The 12,187-nt window shown below is 31.3% G+C and overlaps 1 protein-coding gene across 1 annotated transcript in view; it reads right to left on the bottom strand.

The window, feature by feature from the left end:
• Positions 1–5,627, bottom strand: part of LOC148603785 (galanin receptor type 1-like) — a 39,780-nt gene extending 34,153 nt beyond the window's left edge. Inside the window, exon 1 of the mRNA XM_088552401.1 lies at positions 5,197–5,627. Within this exon, the coding sequence (XP_088408527.1) occupies positions 5,197–5,529 (333 nt within the window). The 5' untranslated portion in view covers positions 5,530–5,627. The remainder of the gene's footprint in view (positions 1–5,196) is intronic.
• Positions 5,628–12,187: the final 6,560 nt, after the last annotated feature.

Below are 12,187 nucleotides of genomic sequence, written 5' to 3'. Positions count from 1 at the left end.
ACTCGAAGAAGGAAAGTGGTTTAAACATATCAATATTTGTTTTACTTTTATATTAGAAATCGACAATTTTATCCCTGCGCAACATCGGGTATACTAATCAACACAGTTTTGTATTAGATATACAAGGGATGATGTTGGTAACAATTCTATGACAGATATTAACTAAATTACCGAACTGATCAAATCTAAGCAAATATCAAAAGAAAAAGTAAAAAATATGAAAACAAACGGCAATATCAGGGTAAAATACCGGTTAATCACCGCAACGGTCCTGACATGGTACAGGCATTTCAAAATGAAAGGGGGTTTAATCACACGCCATACCCCCGCTTTCATTACAGTTCATTGCCTGTATAATTTGTTAGTCAGGAACTGAATGTTTCTCAATACATGGATATCGGGAAGAAAGTTTTATAAACAACGTATGACATTTTTTTATAACCTTGGTCCAGAAACCTGTCTCATGGGCAATGATGGGGCACAAATATGTCAGAAATAGTTGCTATTGATTCTGACTTACCTTAACACTACCCGAGAAATGTAAACATTTAAGGCAGAGAAAATAGACGACGCCGATGGATGTAAACTGGTGACAATAATTGATATAGGGCTTTGATCAAAATTAGCTTAGTACACCGGTAAAACAAGAAAGTTATTTTAGTGCTGTCTCGAGTTACTCAATTAATAATTGTTAAAAGGTTTTACATTACGACGGACTTACAGACAGTTGTATATATAATGTAGTTGTAGGTGGGTGTGTCATTTAGGAAATCATTGTATCATTGTATCATTAAATAAACATTCATGACAATTTTGTTCATAAAAAAAGCTTTAGATCGTAACATAGGGAGTGCAACGGTTTCAGCCAACGTATCGTTTATATTCCGTAAAATCCCATATACATAGAAAATAACAATGGAGAAAATATAATTTTAAGCGTGGAAATATGCCGATTTCATTCCAAATTATTTAAAACTACACTTGAATTTACTCTTTTAAAACGTCAAATTCACAAAACTGCATACATGTATGCAAAAATTAAACAAAAGGAGCACTAAACCTCAAGAAATGCTATTTAGAGAAAACAAAACACTTTCTCGAAGAGCCAATATTGTTTCCACCTATCAAAAATCCGATCTGTTCCCGAATCAACCATTGTTGGCGTGGAATATACGAAGTAATGTTTTTCTCGTGTTTCCAATGTCATTAAATAGGAGTCAATAATTATTCTGAACATAAATATTGCCTTAACTTATTCCCAAGTTGTATTCGGTGCTGAAGAAAATATCGTTTTATTTGTTATTTTTTTTACAATTCTTTAAAGTAATCGTTCAAAGTCAATGCGATTGGCAAATATTTTGGCATCATTTCACAATATATTTGAATTCATGTAATGCTATTATACCGAAGTGGTAAGATTGAATACTTCCAATTATAGAATGATAATGATTTTCATCACATAGAGTTGCTCTATTTATTCTATTTACTTTATTTTACTGCTTGCTACTTATAACAGTATTCCTAAGCAGGGATGACAAATCGGCCAATACAATTATATAGAGTACACAATCATATTTGTCTTTCAAAGATTAATTTGATCCAGCTAATGTCAATATGTTATATTAAATTCAAACGTATTTCATAAGCCCAGAAGCAAGTTTATCTCGACATATGCCATAAAATATGCTGGTATTATGAAAAGAATTATTAAACGCGTTATGGCCATGGTATGTTAGGCAATAAAATAATAATAAAAATAAAAACTAATAGCAATCTACAGTCTGGTTAAATCAAATAAATCAACCCCTTGGTAAAAATTCAGATATCAAACTTTATTCTTTCATGTTATGACTTTAATGAATATTAATACTATTAGCCTAAAGTGCAGTGAATGTTTTAAAACAAAACTATTTCAGTAAGTTTAACGGTGTTTATTCTTTTTTTACATTGATATAGGTGTAACAATGGGTATGGTGTTAAAATAAACAACTGTAGTTCTTTGGTGTAACAATTGGTATGGTGTAACAATAGGTATGCAGTAAAAATAAGTATGGAGTAACAATAGGTATGGTCTACAAACAAACTATGGTGTAATTCTTTGGTGTAACAATGGGTATGGTGTAAGAATAGGTATGGTGTAACAATATGTATGATGTAACAATAGGTATGGTCTACAAACAAACTACGGTGTAATTCTTTTTGTATCAGTAGGTATGGAGTAACAATAGGTATGGTGTAACAAAAGGTATGATCTACAAACAAGCAATAGGTATGGGGCGACGATATGTACGGTGCAACAATAGTTATGGTGTAGACAAACTTCGGTATAATTATTTGGTACAACAATTGGTGTAACAATTTATATATTGTACTAATTGGTATGGTGTGAAATTAAACTACCGTTTAAAGGCTACAGACCACCAATTCAACCAATGAGCATTTGGAACGTACGCAAAAATAGTTCTACGCGGAAATTACCCCCTGTTCATCATAGTGCTCAAAAAGTTCTCATTTTATTTTAAAAATTTAAAAAGTTTCTGAAAGGAAAAATATTTCTGTACATTTTATAGGTGCATTTTGCTTCTTGTGATGTGAAGTCGAATCTCCATAATGATTTCTAAATATACCCCTTTCTTGTGAAAACTTTGGGATTTCCCATGCTATTTATAGACCCTTCACTTCCGGTGACCAGTACTACACTGCAAGTCTGCTAACCCCACATGCCAATCTGAGAATTGTAAGCTGACATATGTAGAATCATGCTGATATATAGTCCTCTGCAGGTTAAAGTTAAGGTAAATTCCAGAGAAGCCATTGAATATTGTGAAATTAGCATAGAAGCCTATGGGAAGTGGAATTAGTGGTTTCTAGCCTAAAGCATTATAAACGAACATAAATAAAAACGAAATTTCAATATAAAGCCTAATATACCTTGAGACATACGACCATATTAACGGTTTTATCCATTTAATCGAGTGTGTTTGATCTTAGAATTAGATCTAACGCTTTCTAATTTGATTCGAACTTTTTCAACATTCATAGATATTATTTTGTTATTCGTTTTACTATTGGTAATAGGCATGACGAGACATTGATCACTTACCTTTAACGCAATTTATTCCCGACATAGTAAATTTGTTTGTTTTTCATGTCTATTACTATTACATGTACTAAATTTATCGACATATGCTGCTTGAAGGAATCGATTTTTATGTCAAGGAAGTCAACAAATCAGTAGAATAAATGTTATTCTTGCTTTGCTTTGTTTTGTGGGCCAAGGATAAGAAGGTAAATTCAGCATAAAAATGAACTTGGTATTTACCTTAAAAGTAAAAACTACAAAATTATAAAATTATAAAATGAAATTCGAACTGTATCATAAGTACTGTGGAATAACATCTTACTCTGCTGATCTGATGCTCATTTTGCATTTCAAATTCACATCGAAATGTAACATTTGAAAAATCAAGAGATTTGGAATGATTTAAACCGATGAAATGATATAAACGAGTTTTACTTTGCCGGAACAAATGCAAGCTGTTAATTTTAATTCATTTTCATCATATACAATCTATATTTAAAAAAAATTGTCAATGACATGCATTGTTAAAATGCACAGTTATTGCAATTAATTAGCTGTTACAAAAATAAAAAAAATGCAAGTTTAGGTATTCTGTACAGGTGTTTCAAAACCATTAGAACCAATGCATCGAAAAATCATCATCCAAAATAATATACTTATAAAATATATTCAAAACTAGCAATAGCGAAAGATAACCTAAAATCTAGCGCTTATTTTACCATACAAACAATGAAGTTGCGGAGTATGTTTTCCGTATTACGTTGATAATTTAAGGAGGTAGACCTAGGGTAAGGGACATAACTCATGAAATCAGTGATATGTTTGTATCTTACTCAATTTCACCATAGGCTATCAAGCTTTCATTTGGAGCAGAATAAAATGAATCCAAGTTAATTAGATGCTTACATAAGATTGTCGTAAAATGGTGAATACAAACGTTCCAATGATTTTTAAGAGTTGTGTTCCTTACCCTAGGTCTACCTCCTTAAACTGGCCAGTATAAAACATGTATATAAGGAAGGATCCAGCAAATAGTGTCCTTATCGAAATAAAGAGCTAAGAGATTGGTTGTGGTAAACGTCCGTATAATGGATATAGTGAACATGTTAGAGAGACAACAACTCAATCGGGATGAAAAATTTTACCACCTATATAAGGCAACACATACTTATGTTTATATCTATGTTCCATATCTATGTTGTATTCAGTAAAAATATAAAAGAAGTAAGAAGACGGACATGATGAACAGGGAAGGGATTTTTTGTAAGATTGGAGTCGTATGATGTTTCGATTGAAATATTTACAATTATATTGACTTAACAAAACCCACATTTTGTAAATGATTGATTATTTAAGCATTATAAATTATTCCGGCTACAAGAGTCAGCAAATATTTAACTTTATAATAAGGATTTTTTAAAAATTTTCAAGGAAGTAAATTTAAGATTAGTTGGGGAATAAGAAATTTCTGTAAAAGGGGAATGTAAACATACCAGAGCTATATCAGATTTGTTCAGATTAGTGATACGAAATATTTATTATGTATATGCGCAGTCTTTATTCAAAATGAGGTCATAGTAAGTGATTTGGATTGCAGTGCAGAAGCAATAGTTGTCACCGTAGGTTAAACCTACTACAAAGGGTTTGGTTATTAATGTATCTTAATATAGAATAACATTTATTTTATTTAAAAAAATATCATACACAATTGCAAAAGATTGGTTTTAATATTTTGTTGGATTCGTATATTACATGCAACTTAAAACAAAGAACAGAAATGTCTTCCAATGTAATTCTTCATAAAGATAGTCTCGGTGTGTTGAATTTATTAACTTCTCCTCAATTAGGGTTATTATAAACTCAGAATTTAAATATATCCTCAGATTGAAGGTAAATGTATAATTCGAACATGAATAGCACTCTTTTAGAACTTCCTGTTTGTCGGACTTGGTTTCAATTAAGTTGAACAATTTATCATCAAAATTAATCAGACTACAACATTATAGATTTGAACTTCCTTCTCAGAAAATAATATACTTGCTTTATTTTTGCAATCAAACGAAACCTTCAAAGCATTGTATTAATTAAAGGAAACAAATGAAAAACAAACTTACATATATCATGTACGTTGCCGTTCTACAGATAAAATCTCCAAAGATCCAGTCCGGTGTGGCATACGAAGCTGCCGTAAATGGAACCACAACCACAAGAAATGTCAAGTCAGCAACAGCAAGATTTACTATGTAACAGTTGGTCACAGTTACTTCTCCATTTTTCATCAAAGTATAGATGACAAGGCCATTACCCACCACACCAACAGTAACGAGAAAAATCCAAATTGCAGGTACAATGACGGTATACTCCGGTCTTCCAGAGAAAATTTCCTGTCCATAGGTTGCATTAAGAAAAGCATCAGATGCATTATCTATCGTTATATTGAAATGCATTGAATTATTTCAACAACAATTTGACTTCTTACTTTTAAGTATTATTTTTTTCTTTGGTCATTAAGCATTTAAAACCGTGAAGAGCTCAGAAAGCAGTATCAAACATGGGCAGATTCTACGTTATAAAAGCTATCGCCTAAAGATTCTATTATTGTTGCTTTCTGTGACTAGCAGTCACAATCGTGAATTTATTGATTACAAAAGGAATTATATCAAGACGTATATCCCGGTAATAGCAAATTAGAATCTATTTTTCAATTTCCGATTAGATTATATAGCATATTATCCACAAATCATATCATAGCATTTTTGTCAGAATTCAATATACACTATTCAGCTTTCAGGAATGACTCCTGTGGTATTATTTCAGAAACATTCTATTACAGAATAACGAAAGTTAAGTCTTCTCAAGAAATACTCATTTTTATAACGATAATAACTTGATTGAAATTATTTTAGGGAAATTTGTCTTGGCAAGAAACCACCTTGCAACAATAGTGATGATTGAGTCAGCACTTTTGAACATTTGATCAATTTTAAACCATTTGTAAGGAGCAAGTATATGAAGACAGAATCTAATAATCTAGCCTTATGTAACTATTATCGTCTTATTTAATTTATGGTGGTAGATTTGTTCTACCGGAAGTCCCGAGAAAGCAATGAGGTAACAATGGTTTGAGTGTACTGACGCGGATTGAGTTATTGGTACTATAAAACCGGGAACTCATTTGCCAATTTTGTCCTTTGTACATATGTGAAATTGAACAATGATAATGAGCCTTGTACTTATTAGAATATTTCATTTTTATTTTATATTTGTTTATATTTGCATATATTAAATGTTTTAAACAGTCGTTTCTCTTTGTGTGTTTTTGGCAAAAGAACAATCTTTGAGGCTACATTTTGACAAAGAAACACCGTGAACTTTACTGACAACAATAACTGTCATTTTCAAATCAACATTGTTCATTATGTAACAATATAAAAATGAAAAGACATTCATACTTCATACTGCCCCAATTGACGAAAACACATTAGATTCGTTCATGTTCATGCCTGAAAACATAATACACTTAAGCATCGCACGAGTTCGCACTATAGCAGCAGACAATAGAATCACTGGTGCACTTTTTTTTAAAACAGAGAAAACAATGAAATAAAACGCCGGTCTGAGTCTACAGATGATTACCTTGTTGAGATATAATAAAGATGACAGCATGATAGATAGAGACTGATTTGTATTGTTATATTGCAATTTCCTGAAAAACAACCTATTGTCATATCAAGTATTTCAGTTATATGCATATATGAATAGTAACGTCGTTTCGTCAGACAGGAATTATGCATTCAATTCTGTCATGATAAAAGTTAAACGAATGGACGAAAACAAATACAAAGGGAATATATGATAGAACTAATATAGTACATTGTATAGAATTAAGGTCACGACAATGTGGTGTTATACGTCAACAGAAAGAAAGTGTATTTACTGTTTAAAGAATTTATACTCATGGAACGAAATTTCAAGGATTTGGAAACTAATTTTATTTCATAAATAAATTCTTGGGATCAGCGATTTAATTATATAATTGAAATAAACGTTTACCTTTTGTTAGGGAACCAAGTCTCGTGAATTGTTAAATTAACATACACCACGACCATTTAGAAGCAAAATGGAATGACTTTTCACAGATCTTTGTTAATTTCAAATGAAACCATGAATCGAATGGTACTAACAAAGAACATTATGCAAGGATAACGAATACAAAAAAAAGGCAAGACACAGACAAAAAGATAATAAAATGACTGATATAACATGCACTTAAAAACGGAAGTTTATGAGCCACTTCTACTCCACCTAAATCATGCAGCATGGACCAGTTGCACCGGTAGGGTAAAAGGACTTAAATTTCTTGTAAAACTCGAAGAGCTTCTATATCAATTTAGTGTAACTGATTAATATTGGAGTCAATTAGTACTGCATGGATATTTTTATGATGTAAAAAGTAGTATAATATGTATCTTGTGAAATGAAAACTGCATTACAAGTGTTAGAGGAATGTTGCCACTGACAAAACAAATTGACAGTTGTGGTTGAGAAATCATCGAGTTTTGTGGATTGCAAATAGAAGAACCCATACTCAGTGCATGTAGTGCATGCAATGTTAAAAAAACACCAAGTTAAAGTTAATGTTGCTCTTTTTTTTATATAAAATCTGCTATTAATCTGCATTATATGAGTGGAGGAACCGATCTACAAGAAGAGGTGCATATTTGTTTCCCATTATTAATGAACTGTCTGTTGACAGTTCCACCAAACTTCCATCAGGTAGTAAAATATTTCAACAACAAATTCTTCGATTGTATTTGTAAATCTTATTAGACGCTGTTGACATTACAACATTGTTACCAGGTATCCTACTGATATTTACATGACAACATTGTTACCCGGTATCCTACTGATATTTACATGACAACATTGTTACCCGGTATCCTACTGATATTTACATGACAACATTGTTACCCGGTATCCTACTGATATTCTAAGAATTCAAGCTTGTGTTTCTTAACATTTCTTAATATTCTAAATGTTAAATAGCCAAACGTCTGCTTTTTAAATCACTTCCTTGTTAATGTTTGGTTTTAGCATGGTTATTGTGGCTTTTAATAATAACCTACGCATTAAAAACTCGGATAGCGTTTACAAAGCGGGTCGTCGACCTTTTTGAAAATTGGTTTTAGCAAACATCGTAAAATTGGTTTCCTTGTTAAAATTACGTTGGATGCAAAATAGCTTATTTAGTGGCTATTTTGGCTAATAATACGAAACTTTTGTCAGGTTTAATACAGACTAGAGATCTAGTATGATGTAAATAATTGAAAAATCTTTTAGTAGGGAATACTGTAAAACAGTTGATTTAAATTTGAAAAAAAAGCCATTTAATAAGATTCAGTGATACGAATAGAATTGTAATAGAGTCAATCTACCACTGTTTAAAAAAAACCAAAACCAGTCAAAATACAGCGTTGAACTAATCAAAATACTAAATTAGGTCGATGCCTTCCATATATGTACTTGTATTATAAATATGTGAAAATAAATAGGTAAAGTTGACAAATGATATAATTTGAATGCTATTTATATCCGTATGATGTCATTGTTGTTTACATCGACAAAGCAAGCACGTCTTTGGTTTTTAGCCATTGTGGAAAATGGAATTATCAAGTTGTACCAGGAACAATTGTATGATATTATATCGTTTTAAACAAATGTTTCCCTCATTAAAGCACCTTAGTATCATTTGTATTGTACTATCAACTTCTATACTTATTTTATATACCTTCCTTTACTGTCGATATATTTTCCAATATTATTCATTAACCAAATTTGTTGTTACGACAATATAATACCTTACTATGTGCTTTATTCTTTTCATTGCACGATAATAAAACAAATAAAGCACAAATTCTGCCTGCTAAACACCATATTGTTAGTATTCCTTTTGCACTTAACATTTCACCTTTACTCACTGTCCGTCAATTGAGACATAGTATTACAAAGTTTGCAGAAAAAAGGGGAACTTATTCTTTTGCATTTGCTTGACAAAAATATTTTCTTTAAGAATACGTTGTACGTCAAAACGTGACAAAAATGTCACATTGGGTATTATTACGATTAGTTTTGTATACTTTCAATTTCCGAACATATCGTATTTTGGCATCAAAGGACTTGAGTTTTTGCATAATGAATCACTCCGATTTTTTGAAAATGTCAACACACAGATTTGGTAAAAGGAAACTGATGTATGGATTATTTATTTTATGACATGGGCCATTTGAGTGACAAATGACAAACTAGTTTAACTTTACTTCCATCGAAAATGCTTGTATCAAATCAAGACCACTGCCATTATTTCCAACATTTCGGTTTTTGCCTTGATATTGTCATTTGTTTTTTAGACTTTCTTTCTTTCATAATTTCTTTTCACTTTTGCCTGGGGATTTTGCTTATTTGAAGACAAAACTTAAAACAAAAACAAAACAAGACAAAACAAAACAAACAAAAACAAACAAAAACAAACAAACAAACAAAGACAAAACTAAAAACAAAAACAAAAACAAAAACGAAACAAGACAAAACAAAACAAAAAAAACAAAGACAAAGACAAAACTAAAAACAAAACAAGACAAACCAAAACAAAAAACAAAGACAAAACTAAAAACAACAACAAAACAAAACAAGACAAAACAATAATAATGATGAAAAAAAAAGACTAGAAAAACTTTTATATCCCCCACTCCCCCATTTGATAACATGCACTTTTTGACCTCTATTCAATTCCAGTGGTGTACCTGGAGTAACGGATAAGAAGTGGGTTACTCTATGACAAAGTCGATGTTTTGCTATGTGAAACCCTTAAATTGATTTGGATTAAAGTATAAAATAAGAGGTGCACAAGTGGAGCATTTAATTTACTGATTTGGAAGTTTCAATATTCCCATATTCATAAATGACCATGACCATGCTTTGATACACCAAAACTCAAAATTTTAAATCAGAGGTGCAGAATTGGAGCATGTAATAAATATTTTATTAAATTTCATTCAATTTAATTTGTATTGTAGGAGAAGTAATAGTTAGAGATGGGTACCCTATCGGAAGAAAAAACAAAGAGCACTTCTCAAAGTAAATACGGAAAAGAACACAAACATTGCAATATGCTGTGACTTATGACGGCTCTAAGTCATCAGTATTATCAAAGGATTATGAATTATTTTTATTATAGATAGGGTTATTGAAGTTGTTGAATTTTGTTAGTGTGGTAAATGTAAAGTTTGTATTTATCTAAAATTAATCCTTGCAGGTCCTTAGACAATTTTGAAAATTCACGTTTCCCTGAAATTTAATTGGACTGAGTTTTTAAACTTCCAAAAAGCCGACTGAAACAAACAATCCGCTTTGGTTTAATGTATTTTGGACTCCTGGGAATTCCTCGAAGATATGCGTTGTGTATTTGTGGTATTTTTTTACATTTTGCAAAACCAATGATAAATTTTATTGAAGCCAAAAGTTTTTATGCTGAAATTTCTATCTAAAAATATCAAAGTGCGACATAATTATTAGGGATAAAGCTGTTTGTGATGTGTTATACACAATGCACAACTTGTCATGGGAGATTCAAAAATACTTCCGAATTTTCTTTACAAAAATTAAAAAATGAAAATGCTTGTTATAATATTTGTTATATGTTATATGTTATATTGTGACATGCATCATTAATTTGATCCCCTATCCTACATAATAACACCTAAAATGAACTGTCCCGTACTACCATACATCGTGTACTAAGTTACAGCCCTAGATTAATCCTACGAGGAGGAATGACCCGGCCAGCGAAAGCTATATTTTATATAGCCTAGCTGGCCGAGTGGTCTAGGGCGCTGGACTTTGTGCAGGCGGTGTTGCCATAGATGTCACAGCGGTACGAGTCCCGCGGAGGGAACGACCAAAAAAATTTGCATCGCAAATTTGACAGTTCTAACATCGTTGGGAATTTTTCAGACCTTTCTATATATATATATATATATATATATATATATGTATGTGTGTTTGGAATGTTGTGATGTACCCGTGTGTCCTTTATCAGGACTGCAATGCTCTGACCATGTACACTTCATCAGGACTGCGATGCGGTGAGTATGTACACTTTATGATGACTGCAATGATGATTTAATCATTTTATTAGAACGTCATACTATGGCTTAAAGCATTTTTTAAAAGTGGAATAAAGGAGACAAATGGAAATTAAAAACGTTTTTGCTTACTCATTCTGGCAATGTATATCTAACAGATGTTTTATTCAAAATCACTGTATGGGTGATATCTAATAAATAATAAGTCGATTTAACGTTGTGATGTCCCATACATTTGAATGCATATTAAGTTGATTATTTTTTATTATTATATATTCTGTAATGAGGAAAAGTTAGACACATTTACTCCTTGTTTAATAGAGGAAACACAATTCAGTAAAATGATGTACAAAAAGAAAGTTTTATATTGTCCTTTGCGCCTGTTCAATAGTAAAACGTCAAATGATTGTATGATTAATTACAATGGTTAATAAATATCAAACATAACAATGGCGATTTAGGCATTACCCAACAGACTTTTTCAACTGAAATATAAAAGGCCATAGAACATTATTCTTCTAAGGTTATATTGTCAAAATAATTTTCCAGCTTATGCGTCTACGAATTCATGTAGTATACAGTTTGTCTAATTTCATAAGTTCTGATGTGAATATCTGGAAAGGTTAAGAACGGCGTGTTTCGTGTTATTTCTTTTTACTATCATGTTGTATAAATACTCTGCTAAAAATCTTGGAAATTTTTACAATAAAGATAAGTATGTGTCTGTCTCTGACAGAGTCAGCCAGTGGGTGAAACACGGTATGACAAAAACCTTACCATTTAAAAGTTTAATTTGACTGCGTGCACCATCAGTGTCATAAAAAAAAGACTTTTAAAAAAAGATTTCCCATATCACTTTGATAAAATGAGTTATAAATATCTTAAACTGCACTAAAAATGTATATTTCAGGGGCAAACAACTCTGTTTTTTTCAAACATTCTATAGAAAAATTTATGAGCAAAT

The sequence above is a fragment of the Perna viridis genome, chromosome 11, assembly GCF_037379345.1.
Source record: "Perna viridis isolate PV_CMFRI_1.1 ecotype Kerala chromosome 11, ASM3737934v1, whole genome shotgun sequence".
Taxonomy (NCBI): Eukaryota; Metazoa; Mollusca; class Bivalvia; order Mytilida; family Mytilidae; genus Perna; species Perna viridis.
Note: the sequence above shows the minus strand (reverse complement) of the source record. Positions and strands in the feature narration are given on the sequence as shown.